The sequence below is a fragment of the Pelophylax lessonae genome (assembly GCF_965119305.1).
Source record: "Pelophylax lessonae genome assembly, chromosome: 1".
In the NCBI taxonomy this organism is placed as follows: Eukaryota; Metazoa; Chordata; class Amphibia; order Anura; family Ranidae; genus Pelophylax; species Pelophylax lessonae.
In genome coordinates, this window is record NC_138768.1 from 195,338,110 (window position 1) to 195,364,883 (window position 26,774).

Sequence of the window (26,774 nt, forward strand, 5' to 3'; positions counted from 1 at the left end):
CTGAACGTGTAAAGGCAGGTGTCCATACACTTTTGACAATATAGTGTATATCAGACACAGTTCTTAAGCCCATAACTCATCTGTGTAATACTTCATACTTGCTTAGTCAATACACATTTCTCTGACATCTCCTGTTTTTTTAACCCATGATTTTTGCTTTCTTCTGATTTCTGCGTTCACATTTATTTTGGACCTGTCCCCTTTTTTGAGGAAAGTCCAAATACATAATACTGGGAAAAAAATAGGTGCAAATTAGGCAGTGTAGCAAATCGATACAAGATACTATTATCCACTTTAAGAAGGCATATATAGCAAGCACACCATCTTAACCACATAATGACTGCCCACCGCAGTTTTACTGCGGCAGGCAGCCGCTCCTGGGCAAAGCGACGTTATACTACATTGCTCGCTCAGGAGACTCTAGGGGGCGAGCGCGCGCCGCTGGTGGCACACTCCTGCCCCCGCTCCTTAGCTGGGGAGCCAGTACGTGTGATCGGCGGCTCCGATGGCCACTCGCGATCTCCCGCAGCTGAGAGAGAAGGACAGACGGCTGATGTAAACACAGCCGTCTGTCATTCTCCCTGAACTGATCACAGAGGCTATGTGATCCTGCTATATAGAATCGCATGTCTCTGTGATTACTTCAAAAGCCATGCCTCCTGACAGTTAGAATCACACCCCTAGGGACACATTTAACCCTTCCCTGCCAGTGTCATTTTTACAGTAACAGTGCATATTTTTAGCACTGATTACTGTAGTAATGTCACTGGTACCCCCAGAAGTGTCAAAAATGTCAGTTAGGGGTCCGGACTGTCTGCCGCAATGTCGCAGTCCTGCAAAAAAAATCGCAGATCGCCGCCATTACTAGTAAAAAAAAAAAAAACAATAAAAATGACATAAATCTTTCCCGTAGTTAGTAAACGCATTAACTTTTGCGCAAACCAATCAAAATACGCTTATTGCGATTTTTTTTTACCAAAAATATAATAGCAGAAAACAAATTGGTCTAAAATGTTAAAAAATTTAGATTTTTAGATTTTTTTTTTTGAGAATTTCATATAAAAGATTGTGAAAAATATTGTTATTTTTTCAAAATTGTCGCTTTTTATTTGGTTATAGGGCAAAAAATAAAAATCGCACAGGTGATCAAATACCACCAAAAGAAAGTTCTATTTATAGAGAAAAGAATACGTAAATTTAGTTTGGGTACAGCGTTGCATGACTGCGCAATTGTCCGTTAAAATAACGCAGTGCCGAATCGCGAAATAGGGCCTGGTCATTGAGCAGCCAAATCCTCCGGGACTAAAGTGGTTAAAGATTATGCAGATGTATGTATATATTTTATTTATAGAAGATTTACAATCACCAGTGAAACACTCTTGGCTGACTCTTCTCTATGTCTTTCACCCTTTAAAAACCATCAGATCCTTCTCTGACCTGCCCTTCCCCTTGTTCAGGAATAGTTAATCTGAACCTTCCTTCTCTCAGTCACAACCTAGTCCCCTCTGTCCCTGACCATGATAAGTTCCTCTTTAAAAGGGGACAGGTCCAAAATAAATGTGAAGGCAGAAATCAGAAGAAAGCAAAAATCATGGATTAAAAAAACAGGAGATGGATGCAAACAATGTCAGAGAAATGTGTATTAACTAAGCAAGTATGAAGTATTACACAAATGAACCTTATGAAGATTTATGGGCTTAAGAACTGTGACTGATATACACTATATTGTCAAAAGTATTGGGACACCTGCCTTTACATGCACATAAACTTTAATTTAGTCTGTAGGGTTCAATATTGAGTTGATGAAATCCAAGTTTGAGACCGCACTCAGGGTATTGTGATGAAATCAAAGGTTTCTTTATTCCTCAAATAAAATGGACAGACAGTGTACAAAACAGATGTGTCCGGTTGACGCGTTTCATGACGCTGTAGGTCGCTTACTCATAACCACATAGCTCACAGTGTGGTTATGAGTAAGCGACCTACAGCGTCGTGAAACGCGTCAACCGGACAAGTCTGTTTTGTACACTGTCTGTCCATTTTATTTGAGGAATAAAGAAACCTTTGATTTCATCACAATACCCTGAGTGCGGTCTCAAACTTGGATTTCTTCTACTCTTGGACGGTGGATCTGACCTGCACCAGGGTCTGGAACGCACACCTGAGTGGCTTTTCCCCCTTTTTCTTCTCAATATTGAGTTGGCCCGCCCTTTGCAGCCATAATAGCTTTCGATCTTCTAGGAAGGCTGTCCACAAGGTTTAGCAGTGTGTTTATGGGAATGTTTGACCATTCTTTCAGAAGCGCATTTGTGAGGTCAGGCACTGATGTTGGACGAGAAGGCCTGGCTTGCAGTTTCTGCTCTAATTCATCCCAAAGGTGTTCTATTGGGTTGAGCTCAGAACATTGAACCCTTTCTGGATTGTCCTCCTGACTTTTAATGGAATAAAGCAGTATCTGGACCTCTTAGCAGTGATGTAGCAATTCAATTTCCTTTTCTGTTACATCACACTACAAGTTAAGGAGACTGTAAAGATTTTCTGGGGTGTATAAGCTGCCTGTTCAGGAACCAAATCAATTACATCAATATCAATACTTAAGAAGATAGCAGTACCAGTAAGATAACCCTATAGGTCCAGTGCTATTTTTCTACTTTCCTAAGAAATAAAACTATGACAGGGGCTCTAATTCCTCCTTACTTTACCCAAAACTAAAGGTTTTGATTATACACACACACAGTATCTGTGCATATGAAAACCAATGTCTTAAAAAGATGTATTTTGTTTAAATATCTCACCTGTCTATGTGCTGTACATGCAAATCGTCTATAGTATCCATAGTCGCATGAAGTGTCCTCTAGACAGAAGCTTGCTTTGTGGCCTTCAGCCACTCTTCTGTGTGAGCTTGCATCAAGCAGATCATAATGACTGAACTCATCCATACTGTGGTAATGCCTGTTGACAATGACACAAGAATCAGGCTTAGAAACGTCTGAAACAGTATATACTACCTAATTGATCATCAACTGGATCATCAGCTAGATGCGAATAGACTCATTTTTTGATCTATTTGCTCAGATATCAATCAAACAGTATGATATCGGATAACATGATTTTAGGCAGATAAAAGTCTGTTTAAGGTATGTTAAAGAAGTCTTTGAATCAGCATTATTGTATACCATTTAGAAGACTTTAAGTGATATTGCCCCTTGATGAATCAGGGCATATACGTGGAACAAAAATTACTCCTACAGCTGATCACTGCTTTGCAAGCCATTCAGTATTGCAGGATAGGATAGAAAATTTTTCCGCTGTTGTCATTAACTTGATTTAGAACTTCTCTGCAGCAAGGAGCTGCTGGATTCTGGATAACATAGAAGGAATTAACCTCCCTGGTGGTATGATTGTTTCCGATTTTAGGTGCTGAAAGCGGTACCATTATTTTGCATGTAATTCTTAAGGACGAGCAGCTCAAACCAACTATTTACATATGATTTTTTTTTTACTGTGCGTTCTTCTTTATAACATCTCGGTTTGATAAAGTTTGAAACACAAAATCATGAATTATAATATAATAAATAACTATAAATAAGTTAAAGTATGTATATATATATATATATATATATATATATATATATATATATATATATATATATACAAAGTACAGTAAAACTGCAGGAAAGGGCACTGGGGGGCAAACTAATGCCAATTTATTTTATTTTGTAATGTAATCCAATAGGATTACAATATATCAGTGTGTTTGAGTGTCATACTATTTGAATTTGCCGCCGGTTCCACCCCCTGCGAGCGTCACGTTGCAGGAGACGGAAGTCGGGGCTCACAGCATCAGGCAGAAGATCCGGCCACCGTATGCTGCAGGGACACATCGCGGGATCCCAGGGACAAGGTAAGTACCCTCTACCAGGATCCAGCGATGCTCCCTAGCGGTTACCGCTATTGGCACTAAAATTTCACTCCGAGCCACACTCGGAAATACCGCTAAGAAGGTTAAAAAAGGATTACATTTTTTCTATAAAACCCTCCAGACAACCCTCCTTAGCCCTCTAAACAATTCTAACTTAAGCCAGCAATAGACAGATCGAAATTCTTCCTGTAAAACAGGAACGGGTCAAATTTTATTCCATCTATGGGCAGGCCGATTGTACAGAGGTCGATCCATCGATCAACTTCAGTACAACAAGCCTACCAAGTTTTTTTTCATGCAACTATCCATTGTATTCTGACAGTTGAGAAACCTGCTGTCAGAATACAATGGTGCAGCAGAAGGGATTCTGTCATCAACACTGACTGTGTTAAGGGGGGAATTGAGCAATGTGTGAGCAATGGAATGAAAATTATATAATATATGAAAAATGTGAGAAACTCTATTTATGCTTTCCCCTCCTTAATGGTGGTGCGTTTCTGCTGTGTTTTTACCTCCTTGATGCAGAATTCTTCCCCTGCACTGGCTGCACCTGTGCAGTAACTCTCCAAAACATTGAATAGAGCCATACCCCTAGTATCTGTGAAGGAGATTTCCACATAGAGGATCCTGTAGTTCCATGGGGTCGGCAGATAAAGCCACTGATTTCAGTTTCAGAATGGATTTCAATAATTTTAAATATATCGAGTAAGCATAAAATGCTTTAGCAATAAAGTTGTATTAGGCATATACAGTATCTCACAAAAGTGAGTACACCCCTCACATTTTTGTAAATATTTTATTATATCTTTTCATGTGACAACACTGAAGAAATGACACTTTGCTACAATGTAAAGTAGTGAGTGTACAGCTTGTATAACAGTGTAAATTTGCTGTACCCTCAAAATAACTCAACACACAGCCATTAATGTCTAAACTGCTGGCAACAAAAGTGAGTACACCCCTAAGTCAAAATGTCTAAATTGGGCCCAAAGGGTCAATAGTTTGTGTGGCCACCATTATTTTCAAGCACATCCTTAACCCTCTTGGGCATGGAGTTCACCAGAGCTACACAGGTTGCCACTGGAGTCCTCTTCCACTCCTCCATGATGACATCACAGGGCTGGTGGATGTTAGAGACCTTTTGCTCCTCCACCTTCCATTTGAAGATGCCCCACAGATGCTCAATAGGGTTTAAGTCTGGAGACATGCTTAGCCAGTCCATCACTTTTACCCTCAGCATCCTTGGAGGTGTGGTTGGATTGTTATTATATTGGAATACTGCCCTGCGGCCCAGTCTCTGAAGGGAGGGGATCATGCACCACTTCAGTATGTCACAGTACATGTTGGCATTCATGGTTTCCTCAATGAACTGCAGCTCCCCAGTGCCAGCAGCACTTATGCAGCCCCAGACCATGACACTCCCACCACCATGCTTGACTGTAGGCAAAACACACTTGTCTTTGCACTCCTCATCTGGTTGCTGCCACATACACGTGACACCATCTGAGCCAAATAAGTTTATCTTGGTCTCATCAGACCACAGGACATGGTTCTGGTAATCCATGTCCTAAGTCTGCTTGTCTTCAGCAAACTGTTTGCAGGCTTTTTTGTGCATCATCATTAGAATAGGCTTCCTTCTGGAACGACAGCCATGCAGACCAATTTGATGCAGTGTACTGTGTATGGTCTGAGCACTGACAGGCTGTCCCCCCACCCCTTCAACCTTTGCAGCAATGCTGGCAGCACTCATACGTCTATTTACCAAAGACAACCTCTGGGTATGACACGGAGCATGTGCACTCAACTTCTTTGGTCGACCATGGCAAGGCCTGTTCTGAGCGAAACCTGTTCTGTTAAACCGCTGTATGGTCTTGGCCACCGTGCTGCAGCTCAGTTTCAGGGTCTTGGCAATCTTATTATAGCCTAGGCCATCTTGATGTAGAGCAACAATTTTTTTTTCAGACCCTCAGAAAGTTCTTTGCCTTGAGGTGCCATGTTGAACTTCCAGTGACAAGTATGAGAGAGTGAATGCGATAACACCAAATTTAACACACCTGCTCCCCATTCACACCTGAGACCTTGTAACACTAATGAGTCGCATGACACTGGGGAGAGAAAATGGCTAATTTGGCCCAATTTGGATATTTTCTCTTAGAGGTGTACTCACTTTTGTTGCCAGTGGTTTAGACATTAATGGTGGTGTGTTGAGTTATTTTGAGGGGACAGCAAATTTACACTGTTATACAAGCTGTACACTCACCACTTTACATTGTAGCAAAGTGTAATTTCTTTAGTGTTGTCACATGAAAAGATATAATTAAATATTTACAAAAATGTGAGGGGTGTACTCACTGTTGAGAGCTACTGCAAATACCTAGAAAAAAAAATGTAGTGCTTTCTTTAACCATTATTTAGTCAATAGCCAGGAAGTTACTTCATTGCTGCTGTGCTGGAAAAAATAAAGAGCAGTGATCTAAAATACAGACAAGACAAGGGGGAATGTGGAAAGCAAATGCAACCGGTCATTATGTTACTGGAAATGGTTCACTTAACTGAAAATATAGATGTACATCATCAAATATTTGAACATAGCAAAGACATGATCTCAAAAGGGGAAAAAGAAATGTACAGCCACCAGCTTTTCACGTTGCTGAATAAAACCAGATGTTTCAGAGATCAACATTTTAATAATTTCCTGTTCTAAAACTGTTGTGATACCAAAATGAAATACAAACTTTCTTTAAACTTGAGTGACAAAGATTTCAAAGATTTGAAAAAAAGTAAACCCTTAAGGCACAGCAAAATTGGATGGAAATTCTTCTTAAAACAGCAGTAAATTCCAATCAAGTTTTGTATTGTTTCACGAATATTTGTTTACTGAAACACATGACTTAGGGAAGAACTCTGCTAAATGCTATATCTAAGTAGCTCATTTTTTTTATTTTACTTAGTGATTGATAATTTTTTTTTATTTAAGTAAAAAAAGCATGGACTTACTGATGGCAGCTGTGCCACTCCCAGGAATAGCGGGGTCGGCTGGGAAGGAAGTCAGCTGTACCTTGATTCTTCACTCTCTGAGGAAAGCGCAGAAGCACTCTCTGGTCATAATCTCTGACATCAGAACGGTAAGCTGAACTATGGAGACAAAAAACACCATAGGAAATTCCATTAAGATGATTTAATGATGTAATGATTGGAATATTTAGAAGTGCTCAGTATAACTCAAAGTATGACACACATTTACAACTAAAGACTCGTTTTTTTCGAAAAATATATGACTCAGTGTGATTCACACACCAAAAAGGACAAGAAACACTCCTAAAGAAGTGAATATGCAGAATGAATAATACCCCTCTAAAGAAGTGAATATGATGGAAAATACGTTTCAGATGTTCCAAACTGGTAATGCAACCATCAGATATTAGGAAGACTGCACATTTCTTCCCAAAATCGATGTTTGGCACTGTGCACAAAGCAGTACAGGAAAATATTGATTTACACCAGACTGCTATTGGCAAACGTGTTATTGCATATTTCACTTTGCAAAGAAAATTTTCCCCAGAGCTTAGTGAATAAGGTGAAGCTATGCTGATTACCAACATCCAACCATGGTTATTTACTAAAGGAAACATTCCCTTGTAAAGAGAAAATTTCTTTGTGAAGTGAACAGTCTAGTTGCCTTTAGTAAACCAACTACAGTATGGCTTGCCAGTGCCAGTATAAGAAAGAAACCGTCCTGGATTTACAACCCAACTCTAGTCAAAACCTTTTTTTTTTAGTTTTCAATAGAGTGAAGTCACAATCCTTCTATTTGATAATTTTTAAACAAAAATGGAAGTGGGGGAAATGTCCCCAATGGGTACGCTGACAACAAAATTTGGTTTAAACCACCTTGAAGGTTTATATGGCTGTCCATGTCTCCGTTTGGGAGGTTTTCCCTCACTTCCTGTTCAGGGATTGTGCGCCAGACAAAACAGGAAATGAGAGGATATCACCCCATTATCACAGACAGCAAGTGAAACCCAGTAGAGGTCCCACCTCCTTCCCTATTCTGTATAAAGAAAAAAATATTTGCTACAGCTGGACTTTAAAGTGACCCCGTCAACACAATATCAAATGTAAACAAGGCCATGCTGTAAAAGAAGAGCTTGTATACTGACCTTTCTGGGGAATAATGTCTTCAAACTCTACTGTTTTGCTGTTTACTGACAGCTGCAGATAGTTGACACTTCTGGGTGTGTCAAATACCTTCTTCCCCACTGCGAGTCATGGTTACTTCTATCAAGCAACCACAGCATGTGGCAAGAGGAGAAAATATTCACATACTTCGAGATGCTGAATACCTGCAGCAGCCAGAGATGAGCAAAGTGGCAGTGTTTGAAGACACGGGCTGCCAAAAAGGTGAATATGCAAGCTCTTTTGTTACAGATTGGGGCTTCTGTGCATAGATATGCTATCAGATACACCAGCTCTTCTCCTAGCTTAACTACCACACAGAGTCCTTGTCTACACTTTACCCAGTTATGTACTTGAAATTCCATAACGCCAGCAAGCCAAAGTGTGTGGGGCCACTTATTTAACATATTATTCTTAAAAGTGTGGTTTTGAGCAGAGTAAGAAAAAACTAAGACAAAATAATTGGTCTAATTCTAAACTGTTACTAGAAAACCCCAAAACAGTGCCTTACTGCTTTACCTTTTCCTAAAGGATAAGTTCACCTTTTGTAGAAAAAAAAAAAATTAAAAATAATAATAATAATAAATGCACTTCTTTTTGCAGGTAAAAAAAATGTGCATTTATTTATTTATTTTTTACATGATGCCTTTAAAGCAATGTACCTGCGATCAGCAGATCGGGGGTGCAATGCGTGGATCCTGCAGACACTCAGTAAGCTGTAACCTCCGATATGGGCAGGCCGTTACTGAATGGCAGGAAAAATCAATGGACTACGAGAGCGCTCAACAGTTTATTGAGAACTACAAGCCATCAGCCACGGATGGTATTTGTAGTCTAATTCATTCACAGGTAACTGTGAATGAATCACATGGCTGTGGGGGCGGAGCCCCGCATGGCTACGCTGTTTTCAAATTGTGACAGCGGGTGCAAGAAGGAGGTTCCCTGTCCATTGTCACAAAGCGGGGAGTGCTGGTGGCGGGAGGGAGATCACTAGGAGACTGTTACCCTAAATATTGATGTAACATGCTCCTAAAGGTAAACTTAGCCTTTAAAGCTGAATTCCAAGTATGACTATATTTGCATGGTTACATTGGTCCAGCTTGGGTCCTCCGGGTCCCATGCTGAGCAGTTGCCCTCCTGTTTAGTGCTTTGAGAGGTTAGTCATGCATCACATTAGGTCCAGTGTTCCATACAAGCTGGATCCATACCAGTTTGCATAACGTCCAAATCGTTCCACGGACAATGCAGTATCCTCTACTCTCCATCTGGCCCTTTCTTAAATCAGAAAGATTCTTATGTTAGAATGCTGTTCATCGACTTCAGTTCAGCATTTAACACAATAATTCCTCAGCAACTTATTACTAAATTGAACTCGCTGGGCCTCAACCTGCCCTTCTGTAATTGAATTCTGAACTTTTTAACTGGAAGACCTCAGTCAGTCACCGTCGGCCGCAGCCTCTCGAGTATTACCATACTGAGCACAGGTGCCCCACAGGGCTGTGTGCTCAGCCTTTTGCTTTTCACACTGCTGACCCACGAGTGTACTGCCAAGTTCAGCTCCAACCATATGCTGGTGTGCTGACCAGCTGCATTATTGTTTGGTATGGAAACTGCAGTTCTGCTGACCGCAAGACCTTGCAGCGGTTAATGAAGACAGCTGAAAAAATCAGTGGTGCCCCTCTCGCCTCCATCTTGGACATTTTCCATGCATGATGCTCCAGCAAAGCTACTAGTATCATGAGGGATCCCACCCATTCCTCTTACAGTCTCTTTAAGCTCTTGCCATCAGGTAGAAGGTAATGGAGTATTAAAACCCGGTCTGTCAGTCTGTTCAGCAGCTTTTTTTCCCAGGCTGTGAGCGTTCAATTCTAATCCCCATTTGAAGCCTTTTTTTTTTTTACAAAATATATGCACTAAGATAATTTTACAATTTTACTTGCTGCTACAAAGACTCAATAAGAAATATGTAGTGCTTCTTCTATTTTTTATGTTCTGTGTTGTGTTTTATTTTTGTATATTTTTATGTTTAATCAGTGTGTCGTACCAAGGTCCTGCGAGACACGACATTTCATTCCATTGTATGTCTTCACGTGTAGTGGAATGACAATAATGTTTGACTTGACTTCACTGTTTAGTGAACACAGGCGGTTGCATGCTCAGCACAGTTGTGGTACATGCATACTTACATTGGTTCAGACTGGACTAACGTTACTATGCAAAAAAAAAGCATTCCTTGAATTTAGCTTTAAGGTGTAGCCGTCACTCAATTGGTGACTTAACTTATTAATATAAAGGTGTTACAATGGTAGATGAAAATAACACAACAGCGGAGGATAATTAAAAGGATTTTGTTTGACCTCTTCTTTGTTTGACCTCTGCTTTACAGCTTACTCCCTGGTTGAAACATTGGTCAGGACCTTAACTGCATCGAATTTCCATGATCTGTTTGTACTTGTGTGGGTTTTCTTTGGGTGATGTTTTCCTCACTCACACCAAATACATGCTGGTAGGCTAATTGACTCCTGTCTAAGTGAGGTGATACAGTGTCACCACAAGATGGCCCATGTGGACACTCTAGGTAAATGTGCCACGTCCTATTAAACGTAGGAGGAGTAGTTAGCTATTGCTAAAGGAAATTGACTTTTCCGGCACAGTAACCGACACTAATGTCATAAAAATAAATATTGTTTATTGATAAATCTTTAAAAAATACTGTCCTCATTCTAGGACTTTGTGACATATACATATATACATATTTGTATTGTATACATACTATATAGTACATTATATATTTCCCCTATAGACTGCAACAAGCTACCACCTTCCAATACCTTCAAGTTATCGGAATCTAACAATAATTACAAAAAATTGCTGGTTCAAGTCGATTACTTACCTTCTAACTGAATATATCCCCTGCCAAGTATTATTTCTGAGGTAAGACAGTTCTGAATGGTTCTTTGGTGTCCCTGTGAATTTCCATACTGATACAATCTTACTAGTATAACATTGTTACATGTGTCCGCCCTTGTGGGATGGCATATAGTCATATGTTTTTTTGTGCTCTTATTTATTAAAACAGACAAGAAACTCTTCTTATTAAATACCCTCCCACCTCTATCTACTTATAGCTTTGGGTGCCTGCCTATCCAGCGCTGTATACAAATCGGTTGATTTGGGTCTACATTGTGACCTGTTGTCATTTACATTCATACACCATATATTGGTAAGCAATTAACAGTTTGTCTCATGTACTGTTATAATATACATGATAAGATGGTCACTTGTTTAGGACCAATGTAAAATTGTATAAATTTAGGATATGCTGTATGGTACTCATGCACCTTTCCTTTATCTTCTTCAGATCTCATATATATATTTTTTCAAACTATCACACTCTCCTGAAGAAGCGTTACATCTGAACGCGAAACATGTAGAGGATTAATATTTCATAGTGGCTCCCTCAACACCGGATTAACACCTGTGTATACGATGACCATATCTAAGTATAAGGTTCTTATAGGACTAACTGAACTAAGTGGTGATTGAGGGATATCCACGCTACTACAAATGTGATGTTATTATCTGTTTCAGCTGTATTGTAACTATATGTAACATTTTTTGATGTATATACAAATATAAACTTTTTTTTAAAGATTTATCAATAAACAATATTTATTTTTATGACTCCTGTCTAAATTGGCCCTAGTATGAGTGTGCGTGTATGGTGTGAGACCTTAGATTGTAAGCTCCTAGAGGGCAAGAATTAATATGGATGTATATTATGTAAAGCTTTGTGTAAATTGTTGGTGCCTAAAAATACCTATAATAAATAAAATACTACTAAGTTACAATTTACTACCAGTTACTACAACTGCTACCATTAATAAAAGATGACTATATATAGCCATAGTAGCCCACGTCACTCTTTTGCTGCCCATGTCCTGTCGTCTGAACAGATCTGTATGTCTACTCCATACATCAGAGAAGTCACTGATTATACACGTCTGTACATAGAATTACAATTAGGTATGGGCTGATATATCAGCTGCACATTCCTGCTACAGAGATGTTGCCAAAGTAAGCAGAGTTATGTAATTATTCTTCAGACATACTGGAGTCGAGTAACTAGAATTTCTGAATGAACTAAATGTGGTCCAGCTCACCTCTTCTGCTATGTACTGTAGCTATATGCTGTATGATGATCTTACACTTTAACCCATAAGAAGTTAAGTACTATGTAGACTCATCTTCTAAGGAACAGCAGAATGCACACAAATACCAAGCATTCTCCAGACTAATAACTCATACAGGCTATCTTACATTCTAATTGTGCTTGGTCTATAGGGAGCTGTACTACTAACAATGTAACTTTTTTTTTTTACAAAGAAACTGGCAGTAAACCAGAGCTTATCACATCATGGCTGGTCTCAGTTTATTTTACACATCTTATACTCATTTGTCATGGTTTTCCAGAAATGTAGGACTTTTCTCACGGGGCGCTTACGGTGTTTAAAAGTTAAATATTTCCTTTACCACAATTAACTTGAAATCTAGGTCTAACACTTAAATGGCTTTTAGATTAACATGCCTTCCAGCATTCTAAGGGGGCCAGAAGCACATTGTTTAAAATTAGAATGGTAAGACTAAGTTCTTGCTTTCCCCTCAAATTCATGTCTCCCCCTACTAAATTGTACTTCTGCCATTTACATAGTCAAGAATGGCAGACATTATACAGTATATACAGGATAACCCTGCACTTCCCTTCCTGACCACTATCAAATGTACAAAGCAGCTAGGTTATCTTATTATCTTGAGTAATCAATACAAGTGTATATAGAATACCCAGAGCTATAGCCCCCATAAGGTCCTTATATTTCCCACAACTTAAGGAATAGTTTTTTTTTTTTATTGACACATATACTATAATTTGTGGGAAATAAAGGGATTTTCTGTGGGATTATAGCGATGGGTATTCTATTTGAACTAAGAAATGCAGACAGACTATCCTCATATTCATACCTCCCAACTTTCTGAAATGATAAAGAGGGATACCTTTTAGCACATAGTATGAAGGCAAAGAACACATCCCTGCCACTGACTAAGTTACACGGGCTACAAAGCTATTTACTAAAACACAAAAGTGCATTTTTACCTCTGCAGGAGATACAGGGAAAGAGCAGCGCCATCTAAGTGCAGCAGGACAAATTGTAATGGTTAATAAAAGACAGCAACTTACAAAATGAAAGATGAGTCAGCGCTTATATAATCAGAAAGGATCATCCACTCCAGAGGAGGACTCGGTTCAAAGGGATGGATATGCAGTCTGAGCATTCAGATTTGCTAATTCCTGAAGAAGGAGCACGCATGCTCCAAACACACGCACCAACCGCTCCTCTCTTGACCCGAATGTTTCGTCATCGGCTCTCTCCATGGGCACCCGTGTCTCTAGGAAATGCTGGAAGCCACCGGCGGGCCAAGACTACAGACTGCACAGACTGCATATTCATCCCTTTACACCAAGTCCTCCTCTGGAGTGGATGAACCTTATTTGATTATACAAGCACTGACACATCTTTCATCTTGTAAGCTGCTGTCTTTTATTGACCATTAAAATTTGTCATCCTGCTGCACTTAGATGGTGCTGCTCTTTCATTTTCCCTTGTATCTCCCACGGAGTCCCTTCTAGCTCTTGTTAGAACCTGCAGCCGTCCAGCAACAGGACCTACATGTCAGCTTCCATGAACTTATGTTTTTAGGACTATGAACTGGCCTCTTTTACACCCTTCTGTGATCTATACACTCCCTTCCAGCATGTGGACTTCATCTCCCCTTGTGTATTCACAGTACTGAGCCTATATCATTAATTCTGTCAGCATGGATCTCCTTTATTATCCTATTAGCTGCTTTTTTCTGTACAACCACACCTTCAGTGTGCCAATATTGTGTGGGTTTTGTGCTTTTTTTACCTCTATTTTTCTATTTTAGGAAGACTGAGGACAGAATAAAAAGTAAATCTCTAGTATACGACATATGCAGAAAGATATGAAACTGAGATTTGGTGATTCTACTAATTCTTATGGTAGCGTATTATGCTATCCTTTTATGGTACTTTACTGGAAACGCCTAGTTTTTTTTAAAGGAAGGATTATAAGCCATATGGATGTCTGCCCAAAACATACCTTTACAGGTATAGGAACCAATCAGAAAAGGTCCACTGCAGGTATGAATCTAATCGTAGTACTGACACTTTGACAAATAAGGCTTTTGTGCGTGTGAAAGATAACTAAGAGAATGTATTTCAAGGTCTCATTTTAGTATTAAGTGGAGTATTTGTAGTTAAAAAAAAAAAACATTTGTATCCATCCCCAAATGATCATTTACTCTGACTTTGATACATTTTCATCTTGTTGGCAGCTCATAATGAAAGGAATCAAGGGATATTTCAATGCATATTTGTGCATGACAACAGGTGCACACACAGCCAAAAACAGGGGGGACACCTTCACGAGCACCAGGATCATACAAGGGGGAAAGGTGGTTAATGCTACCTCTTTATTAGGTAATAAATGCCTGAAAGTTTTGTACTTGCATATTATGAAGCCTCCCTGACCCTGAATCTAAAATACAGCCTACATCTGTGTCAAATTGGGTAAATTTCTATTCACTTCTGGCCTTGTAGAAACAGCAGGAAGTTAGATGAAATCTCTAAAAAGTAAATAAATTCCTCACTTGGACGGTTGTGATCTGTTTTTCCTGTATTCCCTGCGGTGACCAACTTTGGACCACCGTGGTCAACGTGGCTGCAACACCCTTGGACTGGAGGTGTTGGGGACTTTATCCACTGGGTGTTTTATCCTAAAGATTAGCCTTTTTAACCTTTACCTTGATGTGAGTGTTTATACTTGACTGCTTCCCCTTTTTACTAAATAAATACTGCACTTAGAGGCACTTTTCTGTTTCTTTTACATGTCGTTTTCCAGAGCTGGCTTCACTCCTGAGAAGAGCTTTGCCCTTAGTGTGTGCTCTTCTTAAGATACCTGCATACTGACAGGTTTTATCACTTCTCAATGGACTCTATTTTTATGGACTTATTAGACTAATTCCTTTTTTAATTCACATGCCTTCTATATAATTATCCTGTGCATGTGCATTTTATTCTTTTTTAACCAGTGAGTGAAGAGGAAGGTGATGGTACCCAGAAGAAATGGTAGGGGACATAAGCGTCCACAAAAATTTTTTCAGGGGGGGCATATTTGTAGGGTCACCTATGGATCCATCCCTTTTTGCCCCCCATAGTTCCCCACTTTAGAGCAGCCCAGGCCAGGGTCCCCCATAGATCCCCTTTAGAGCAGGGTCCCCATAGATCCCCCTTTAGAGCAGGCCAGGGTTCCCATAGATCCCTCTTTAGTCTTACCTATTCACCTATATTCCCCGTGCTACCAGGTTTTCCTGCACCACCAGGTATTCCAGGCACTCCCTGCAAATAATACATATATATATATATATATATATATATATATATATATATATAGCCAATATAACTCCCTTTAGAGCAGGCTAGGATCCCCATAGATCCCCTTTAGGGCAGGCCAGGGTCCCCATAGATCCCCCTTTCGAGAAGGCCAGGCCAGGGTCCCCCATACATCCCCTTTAGAGCAGGGTCCCTATAGATCCCCCTTTAGAGCAGGCCAGGGTCCCCCATAGATCCCTCTTTAGAGCATGGTCCCTATAGATTCCCCTCTTTGGGCATGCCAGGAAATTTCCAGGTGGGGCACTTGCCCCCCCCCCCCCCCACTTGCGGACGCCCATTGCAGGGGAGCTCTTGAGGCTGGACCTGTCCCCACTGGAGGAGGGCACAATGACAGGTAAGCATATTGAGAAAGTTTCCCCACACACAGTAGACATATTAATTCCACTTTAAAATAAAATAAAAAAATTAGTTCTGATCAGCTAAGGCTGCTTGACGCTCTACTTCCAGTAAGCAATGTCAAATTGTGTAAATACTGCTAAAACATGAATTACAGTGCAGAGTTGTGATCCAAGTTGGGACCTCATTACATGGAATCAAGCATAGAAGGTTAAAAAAAAAGCATAACAAGGTTGTGCCATGAGTTGCATTATACTGCATGCTTTGCGCAAAGAAGCAATGTAAGATTTCTCTGTGATAACTTTATTTGAATAGATGCTTAGTGCTAAACTCTGGAATAAGCAAATTGTGCTGAAAAACAAGAGGTATGTGTATTCTTGCTTGAATCTTGGTGTGCTTTGTATGTTTTTTTTTTCTAGATTTGTGCAGTAATCCAGTGTGAAACTTTTCCTGTGTAGGAGCTTCCTATAACAAAGACCGGTCACTTCTGCTCCCTCTCCTTGTGCAGGTTGCCTGGTCTTGTCTCTGCCCCCTCCTGTAGTTTTCTGCAGACAGTCTATGGGGGGTGAAGCCTGCTGGGTCCCTCCTATAGCTCTGCTCTCTGCACAGGAAAGACATTTGGTGCACACAAAATAATTTTACATCTATTATAGCTATTGTGGAATATATTTAAATGGAAGTTTTCGTGCTTGGCATTCAGCTTTTTTTTTTTTTTTTTTTTTTTTATTTAGTGTGAAGATAATTGGTTCTAATAATGTTTGGCTCTCTGACAAGCTAAAGCTTTATTTGTATTTATGATGCTTCACAATTTTTAATCCAGAGACTGCTTTTTGTGTAAAGCTGACTAGATTTTTTAAGATTCATAGTTTTTAAAGATCTATGAATGTTAATGACTCCGCAGCATTCTAGTTAGAAAAGCAATCACTAAAAACAGCTAAAATATGAGATACGATCTGTATAACAAGCGCAAGCACATTCCTGTTCATTCATTTATGACCATTTTGAAAAAGAATACCAAAATATAGCAATGTTTATAACCTCTCAGCTGAAGAAATATCAGGTTGAAGGCTCACACAAGTTTTCACTGTAAATTATTTCATGCCTATGATCTTGTCAGATGTGGATTTTTGCCCAAACAGTTCGTTTTCAGAATTAGATCATCTGCCTTTCACTTTCACACTGAGGTGATGCAGGAATTATGAGCTAAGAGAGGAATTTTTACAGTGTGATCAGAAGATCAGAAGCTTGCAATAAGTTTAGCTTTTTGACTAGTCAAGAATGATGTGTCCCCCCTTCCTGAAGCCTTCTGGGATACTTACATCACACACACCAGGAGGCTTCGGGGCAATGCGGAGCACACTGCCCACGTGCCAGGCAATCATGGGCACTCTGCACATGTGCAACACTGCATCATCAGGGGGCCCAGTGCAAGCACCTTGAGGATACATCTGACTTTCTGATGACATCATATCGAAGATAGTGGCATTGGACCTACCATTCAGCAGGGAGCAGAAGATTTCACCACACAACACTAGAAGATTTTGGAGGACAACCAGCAATATAGAGTAAAAAATGTAAAGGAGAAGGAAATTCTTTCTCATTCTTTTTAATGGAAGTCTGCTGCTGAGAATAAAAGATCACAGAAGCTAGGGCTTCTATTATTATTATTATTATACAGCATTTATATAGCGCCAACAGTTTGCGCAGCGCTTAAAAAAATGAAGGCAGACATTACAGTTACAATACAATTTGGAACAAAAGGAATTAGAGGGCCTTGCTCGTTAGAGCTTACAATCTAAAAGGGAGGGTCAATTGATACAAAAGGCAATAGCTGTGGGGGTGGGCTGATGGAGCAAGTGAAACAGTGTTATTAGTTAGTAGCCGGGTAGGCTTCTTTAAAGAGAACGGTTTTCAGGGATCGTCTAAAGATGCATAGATTAGGGGACAGTCGGACAGATTGGGGTAGAGAGTTCCAAAGAATGGGAGAAGCTCTGGAGAAATCCTGGAGGCGAGCATGGGAAGAGGTGACAAGGGAGCTAGAGAGCAGGAGGTCTTGGGAGGACCGAAGAGAGCGGCTTGATTGATATTTTGAGATCAGGTTAGTGATGTAGATGGGGGCAGAGTTGTGGATGGCTTTGTAACACTTTAAATTTTATTCGTTGGGTGAGTGGAAGCCAGTGAAGGGATTGGCAGAGAGGGGTGGAGGACACTGAACGGTTGGTAAGGTGGATAAGTCTTGCAGCAGCATTCATTATGGATTGAAGGGGGGATAATTCTAGTATCACCTTGTGGAAATCTGACTTCAGACCTGCTATATACTAGTTGAATTTGTTAAAAATGTTTAGTTTTGAAAGTATTCTTTTAATTTTCTTATCAATAGTGGGGTCAAAATAACGTTTATTTTGACCACAGTAATGAGAAAATTTGAGCAGGATAGAAAAATTCAAACAAGCAGATGAATACAGAATTTTGTTCAGGAAAGTCCATTCATGTCAAAATCAAATGTTAAAGGCAAACAAAATTTAAGGCACTTTTGAGTGATATTTGTCAAGTCATTGAATGTACTGAGAATTTTCTTACAATGTTCACATTTGTTCAAAAATCTACTAGTGTGTGGCCAGCTTTAGATCCCCCCATTGGCTGCTGCTCTGGGAATGTACTAGTTACAAAGTCCTTCAGTTGATAACTGCTAGTAGCTACTTACAGGTGCATCTCATAACATTTTAATATCATCAAAAAGTTAATTTATTCAGTAATTCAATTCAAAAAGTGAAACTTATATATTTTATATAGATACATTACATATAGAGTGATATATTACAAGCATTTCTTTATTTTAATTTTGATGATTATGGTTTACAGCTAGCAGAAAACGAAAATTCAGTATCTCAGAAAATTAGAATATTGCATAATAAAAAAAAAAGGATTTTTAATACAGAAATGTTGGCTTACTGAAAAGTATGTCCATATATAGTATATGTGACAGGAAGTCAGGTAAATCTGTGGATGTAGTCACAGACAGGAGATACATTTCCACCTGGTTTAGAAAATTCACCAATTACTATAGGGTGTTGGCTGCAAAGGTAGCCAGAACTGTCTAAGGACGTTGAACAGACTTCAGCTGTTCGGAATGAGGAAGTTAAGGCCTCTATAATTTGTCCAAAGGAAGTCTATTGATTGCTGCCTCCTGACGCAGTGTGGGTAGAGGAGGACAGTCAGATGTGTGCCTCCCGACGCTGAGTGAGCATGGGAGAAGGATTGCTGCCTCCTGACACCGTGTGGGGAGAGGAGGACAGTCAGATGTGTGCCTCCCGACGCTGTGTGGGCTAGAGAGAAGGTGTGCCCCCTAAAAGCTGTGTGAGCATGGGGAAGACCTCCTGGAGCGATGTGCGCTGAGGAGGGTAAAAAGTGTGAAGACTTCTCAAGGTGAGAAAATGAACTATTTCTATGTGGAAGAAATAAATGAACTGTTTGCTATGTGAAGAGACAAGCAAAGGGACATGTTCAATGTGAAGAGGAAAAGGGACATGTTCAATGTGAAGAGGAAAAGGGACATGTTCAATGGACATTTGTTGTGTGAAGAAAAAACATGGACTATGGAGTGTCTGCTGTAGGATCAGCAAAGTTTGCCCAACAGTAGGTTGAAGACAGACTTCATTAGATAGGTTCCTGTGTGTGAGAAGGTAGCCGCCCACAGTGGCAAGGATTTATTTTGTGTTTTATTTTATTTTGGATGTTTTTGCTGCATGCACTTGTTTGAAGAAAATTGCATGAATAAACCAAACTGTTGTTTGCAACCACTTCTCAGCTATCTCCCTGTATAACGAATCCCCCCAAGGGGTCATCCACGCCCGCCACCGAGTTAATCCTCCCACATATGGTGGAGGATGTGGGCAGAAGCAGAGATCCCTGCCAAGAAGTGCATATGTTTCGATGAACTTTGTCTGGTGCATGAGATTGCACAATCTATGTGTGCAGGAGAGGAGATCCTGAAAGAGAAAAAACTACTTGTTTTAAAGAGACAGTGGTCTCAAAATTTTTGATGGACTTTGTTGTGTCTGGTGCATGAGACTGCACAAACTGTGTCTGCAGGAGAAGAGATCTTGCAAGAGAGAGAAAAACTACTGGCTTTAAAGAGACAGTGGTCTCAAAATTTTTGCTGGACTGTGAAAATTTTTTTGTGGAGTAATTGAAGATGGGGCGGTCAAAACGCCTGAAAGATGCAAAGATAGCTAAAATGAGAGACCGGATTCTATGGATGGAGGGGATGTTACCGCCTGAACGAGCCCCATCCAGGCCTGAACAGAATCTGCTAAAGAGAAAGGTTGTTGTCCCTAGCAACACGCAGGCAAATGTGGATTTTCAGCGGAGCTTTGCAGCTCAACAAAAGGCTCACCAAGAGAGCATGGCAGGCTGGAAACAGAGACGCCAGCAGCAAATGGAAGCCATCGGTTTGGAGGAAACCGAGTATGTGTGCAGGGCTGACCTGGATGCCTTGCAACGGAAAATGGAAGAAAAGGAACAAGCCCTGGAGTTGCTTAGGATGGAGCATAGAAACTTGCAGGCTCAGGTGTTACAGTGGGAAGAATCCACTGCTCTTCTTTTTTCCGAGTTACAAAAACGTAGAGAGACTATAATGGAGAAAGATACAATCCTTATGGAAAAGGAAATTGAAATTCAGACTTTGCAGAAGCAAAGTATGTGTGATATGTTGGAGTTGCGTAATCAGCTGGAAAAAAGTCTTCAGTCTTTGGAAGCTACAAAAATAGACCTGCAGGAGGCGCAGGAACAGAATGTCGCTCTGAAAACGACATTGTCTCTCAGCTACAGGGAGAAAAATGAGAGAGAGGCTAAATTACTGAGTACTGTGTATGAGCTTACCACTTTAAGCAATGTGGTAGATGAATTACGTACGGACTGTGAAAGTTGGAAAGAGGAAGCCCAACGTGTCCAGCAGCAGCTAAAGAAGAAAGAAGCCTGTGTGGCAGAATTACAGTCTCATTTCCAGAAGCTAGCCAATGAGGTGAAGGCTCTTATGCAGGGAAAAGGAGATTCTGAACACAAGAGAAAAAAAGTAGAGGCACAGCTGCAGGAATCGCAAGTCAAGGTGTCAGAAGGTGACCGATTGTGTGCTAAGCTGTCAGAGAAGGCAAACCAACTGCAGGTTGAGTTGGACAATGTCACAAATCAGCTTTCTCAAGCAGACAGCAAATCTAGAGTAATTGCCAAATATTTCTATATCTTGGAATCGCAGCTGCAAGACACGCAGGAACTCTTACAGGAAGAGAGGTGTCAACGGCTGAGTTTTAGCACAAAACTCAAACAAATGGAAGATGAGAAAAATGGCGTCCTGGAACAATTAAAAGAGGAGGAGGAAGCCAAAAAAACCTATCAGAGCAAGTCACAACATTGCAAGCTCAGATAGCGGATATGAAAAAACGCATGGAAGAAAGCGTTGGTTCATTAGAGAGTGTTGAAGATGTGAAAAAGAAGTTTGATCAGATGCTTGGTGAGGAGAAGACTGTGTCTGCAAAATATGCAGAAGAACGCGACCGTGCAGAAGCGGAGGCGCGTGATAAAGAGAGCAAAGCCCTGTTCTTGGCTCGCTCCTTGGAGGAAGCTCTAGAGTGTAAGGTTGAACTAGAAAGAGTTAACAAACAGCTGTGTACAGAGATGGAAGATTTGGTCAGCTCCAAGGATGATGTTGGGAAAAGCGTTCAGGAGCTAGAAAAGTCTAAGCGAGCCTTAGAACAGCAAGTAGAAGAGATGAAGATTCAGTTGGAAGAACTTGAAGAGGATCTGTCCCAAAGAGGGGATAGTGTGCCTGATGCAGTTTATAAAAGGATCAGTGTTTTGGGGTCTGTCCTGAGTGAGCATCAGAAATTTGATGACATGTTGTTTGAATCACCCCTCTGGAATAAACAGTTCCTTCAAAAACTTCAAGCACTGGAAAATGTATCATTAGAACTTCAGCAAACAAAGGAGCTGTGTAAGAAATGTGATGATTTCTCAGTTCAGGCTGAAAACCTAGTGGAGAAAACTAAAGCAAGTGATATAAAGCTGAGAGAAAAAAGCAAACACCACCTAGTGGAGAAAACTAAGGCTGTTGGTGAAAATGTGAAGCAAATGAATTTCAAGTGCCTTTCAGGGAATGTTTCCAAAATGGAACTGGTGAAAGACAGGTGGCAGAAGTTTGATCGTGATCTTGAGATACATTCCATGCGGATTTCAGATAAAGAAAAGGAACCAGGTGACCTTGAGCGGTCAAATAGTTCAGCAGAAAGTGCATTGAAGAAACCTGTAATAGACTGCATTGTTGCCTTTGACCCATGTGTTGGTGGAAGGAAAGTTCATGATGTCTCTGGAAAAAGGAACAGGGGTCACTTTGAAGAAATGTGTGACCGCCTGTTGTCGCAAATGGAAGGCCCTCTGCACAGCATCTTAGAGCAAGCTACGCTCAAGAAAGAAGATCATTCCCTTTTACAACAAAGAGTCAATGATTGTGTACAGCTGTATGGAGAGGCAACTCAAGTCACAGAGGGACGTCAAGAGTCCCTACTTGGATCAAAGCCAAGTGAAGCAGAGGTTCTCAAAGTTTTGTGGAAATCATTTATTGATTGCAGAGAGAGGCGGCTCAAGAATGTTGAAGACTTTAAGACTAGCACAATTGAGTTGCCTATGGATCACGGTCCTCCTTGGTGGATAGGACAGATGGTTATGCAGGACAAACCTGAGAAGGAGCAAAATGATGCCAAAAATGCAGTTGAAGAATGTGTATATGAGATGAGGGACAAGTTGTCTGACATTTATGAGAAATCTGTCAATGAAAATGACAGAAACAGTTTCATCCTGAAGCTTGAAGATACAGAGAATTGGCTATATGAAGATGGAGAGGATCAGCCAAAACAGGTGTGTATAGACAAGCTAACGGACTTAAAGAAAGAGCCACCCCTACAATAATTTCAATAAAGGTTAGCAGTTGTTAATGAACTGGGGAGGGAAGATACTAGGAGGCTTATCAGTGAGAGTCAAGAGCAGTGCCTGACACATGCGTTCCTGGAAATCTGTGTCCCAACCCTAGGGTTGAAACAAGAGGGGGGGTATGTGACAGGAAGTCAGGTAAATCTGTGGATGTAGTCACAGACAGGAGATACATTTCCACCTGGTTTAGAAAATTCACCAATTACTATAGGGTGTCGGCTGCAAAGGTAGCCAGAACTGTCTAAGGACGTTGAACAGACTTCAGCTGTTCAGAATGAGGAAGTTAAGGCCTCTATAATTTGTCCAAAGGAAGTCTATTGATTGCTGCCTCCTGACGCCATGTGGGTAGAGGAGGACAGTCAGATGTGTGCCTCCCGACGCTGAGTGAGCATGGGAGAAGGATTGCTGCCTCCTGACACCGTGTGGGGAGAGGAGGACAGTCAGATGTGTGCCTCCCGACGCTGTGTGGGCATGGGAGAAGGTGTGCCCCCTGAAAGCTGTGTGAGCATTGGGAAGACCTCCTGGAGCGATGTGCGCTGAGGAGGGTAAAAAGTGTGAAGACTTCTCAAGGTGAGAAAATGAACTATTTCTATGTGGAAGAAATAAATGAACTGTTTGCTATGTGAAGAGACAAGCAAAGGGACATGTTCAATGTGAAGAGGAAAAGGGACATGTTCAATGTGAAGAGGAAAAGGGACATGTTCAATGGACATTTGTTGTGTGAAGAAAAAACTTGGACTATGGAGTGTCTGCTGTAGGATCAGCAAAGTTTGCCCAACAGTAGGTTGGAGACAGACTTCATTAGATAGGTTCCTGTGTGTGAGAAGGTAGCCGCCCACAGTGGCAAGGATTTATTTTGTGTTTTATTTTATTTTGGATGTTTTTGCTGCATGCACTTGTTTGAAGGAAATTGCATGAATAAACCAAACTGTTGTTTGCAACCACTTCTCGTCTATCTCCCTGTATAACGAATCCCCCCAAGGGGTCATCCACGCCCGCCACCGAGCTAATCCTCCCACATATAGTATGAACTCAATACTTGGTCGGGGCTCTTTTTGCATGAATTAATGCATTAATGCTGCATGGCATGGAGGCGATAAGCATGTGTCACTGCTGTTATGGAAGCCCAGGTTGCTTTGATAGCGGCCTTAAGCTTGTCTGCATTGTTGTGTCTGGTGTTTCTCATCTTCCTCTTGACAATACCCCACAGATTCTTTATGGGGTTTAGGTCAGGCAAGCTTGCTGGCCAATCAAGCACAGTTACACCATGATCATTAAACCAGATATTGGTACTTTTGACAGTGTGGGCTGGTACCAAGTCCTGCTGGAAAATTAAATCAGCATCTCCATAAGGCTGGGTTTCCCTGCATCCAATTTGTGTGACAGGAGATTGTGACTGGCTCTCACATCTCCGGTGCGGCTGCAGAGCAAATTGCACAATGGCCCTACATTTCAGGTCCGATTCTAGGAAAAAATTAGGGCCTGATTTGTCCTTGAAATGGAGAACAGGGACACACCAAACTCTGCTGTCAGCTGCATCCGTCTGCAGTGTGAACCCAGCCTCAAGCAGGTCAGCAGAGAGAAACATGAAGTGCGCTAGAATTTTCTGGTAGAGGGCTGCGCTGACTTTGGGCTTGATAAAACACAGTGGACCAACACTAGAAGATAACATGGCTCCACAAATCATTATTGACTGTGGAAACTTCACACTGGACCTCTGTGCTTTTCCATTCTTCCTCCAGACTCTGAGACCTTGATTTCCAAATGAAATGCAACATTTTCCATAGCCCATGATGATTTGGGGAGCCATGTCACCTGGTGTTGGTCCACTGTATATTATCAAGTCCAAAGTCAGCGCAGCCTTCTACCAGGAAATTCTAGAGCACTTCATTCTTCCCTCTGCTGACCAGCTTTATGAAGATGCTGATTTCATTTTCCAGCAGAACTTGGCACCTGCCCGCACTGCCAAAAGTACCAATACCTGGTTTAATGATCATGGTATCAACTGTGCTTGATTGGCCAGCAAACTCGTCTAATCTAAACCCCATAGAGAATCTCTGGGGTATTATCAAGAAAAAGATAAAGGACACCGGGTTAAACAATGTAGATGAGCTGAAGGCCCCTATCAAAGCAACCTGGACTTCTCTACCACCTCAGCAGTGCCACAGGCTGAGCGTCTGCATGCCACTCCACATTAATGCAGTAATTCATGCAAAAGAAGCCCCGATCAAGTATTGAGTGCATACTATACTGTTCATGGACATACTTTTCAGTAAACCAACATTTCTGTATTTATAATCTTTTTTTTTTTTATCGGTCCTATTTAATATTCTAATTTTCTGAGATACTAAATAACAAGGTTGAACTGGATGGACTATTGTCTTTATTCAACCTCAACTACTATGTAACTATGTGACTATGTAACTATGTAAGCTGTAAGCCATAATTATCAAAGTTAAAAGAAAGAAATGCTTGAAATACATAATTCTGTTTGTAACAGATCTGTATAAAATATATTTTCATTTTTTTAAATTGAATTACTGAAATAAATTACATTTTTGATGATATTCTCATTTTATGAGATGCACCTGTAGTAGTCAAACAAGGTAAGGAAAATCTCCAGGGTAATATTTAGTTCATCATAAGACCCATAAACCAAAATTACTGAAAAATGAATCAGATATAACTGAATCCAGTATTACATAGAGACAAGTTCTGTCTGTTCCCATGGTTTAAATAACAGCTAGAGTAATAAAGAAGGGAAGATCTCTGGGGCTACAAAAGTAAAACTGAAAAATCTATTGGAAACAAGTGGTCCTATATTTGTGAAATGCATGTTATATTATATTATATTATATTATATTATATTATATTATATTATATTATATTATATTATATTATATTATATTAATATACAGGATTTATATAGTGCTAACAGTTTACACAGCACTTTACAACATAAGGGTAGACAGCTCAATTAAATACAGTTTAATACAGTAGGAATCAGAGGACCCTGTTAATGTTAGTTTACCTTCATATACTGTTGGGATTTCCTGCTGCCACTTTTTGGTCTTAACTCAGTTAGGTTGAGAGTCTAGCAATAGCTCTCCAGCTGGTCAAACAGTGAAGTGGGAGCATGAAAGAAAAAGCAGTGAAAGGGGTAGAAACCCTGTATATGGTGAACCAGTTAGAAAGTAAAACATAAAAGCAAAACTGGGACTCCCTATTTAAATGACTGATATATGTGTGGGTAAATATGGTGGAAACTACGACCCCCCGTTGTATGAATTAAATATAATTCCCCAAGTGGTAGAAAAAGGACCACAGTAATTTTAGGGAGTAATAAATAGGGCAACTGAAAAAAAAGCTAGTGGAAAATCAGATATCCAACTGAAAAATGGACTAGCAAAATTAATTGGCAGCTGAGTGGTTTTTCAACTATTAGCTCATCTCTATTCATGATTGTATGAGTGATTCTTTGGTATATAACAATTACTTTCTGCCATGTATGTTAGAAAATCAAAAGAAAGATCTCTGTTTTCATAAACCAAAGAATGTTAGAATGAATCCATGCATCCTAATAAAAATAGCTTTTTTTTAAAAAGAGAAAAGAAACAAACAGATGTGTTTCCATGCGCAGTGCCACACTAACCTTGCCAAGCAGTTTTCCTCAGCGGCACATCTTAAGCTGTACATGGACATTCTCTGCACATAAATGGAGGACTGGATGTAATATGGATCTGGTACCAAGTCTGGGAGGCCTAGGAACAGAGAATATATTGGTTTATATTGTGTCAAAATATTCATAGAGCATGCAGTCTTTATTAA

The 26,774-nt window shown here is 40.3% G+C and overlaps 1 protein-coding gene across 3 annotated transcripts in view; it reads right to left on the reverse strand.

Moving 5' to 3' along the window:
- Positions 1–26,774, reverse strand: part of LOX (lysyl oxidase) — a gene marked incomplete at both ends in the record, with an annotated part of 90,867 nt that overhangs the window by 15,092 nt on the left and 49,001 nt on the right. For all 3 annotated transcript variants that reach the window (XM_082253453.1, XM_082253455.1, XM_082253454.1), the window contains 3 exons: positions 2,796–2,952; positions 6,920–7,057; positions 26,599–26,707. In XM_082253453.1, the coding sequence (XP_082109579.1) occupies positions 2,796–2,952; positions 6,920–7,057; positions 26,599–26,707 (404 nt within the window). The remainder of the gene's footprint in view (positions 1–2,795; positions 2,953–6,919; positions 7,058–26,598; positions 26,708–26,774) is intronic.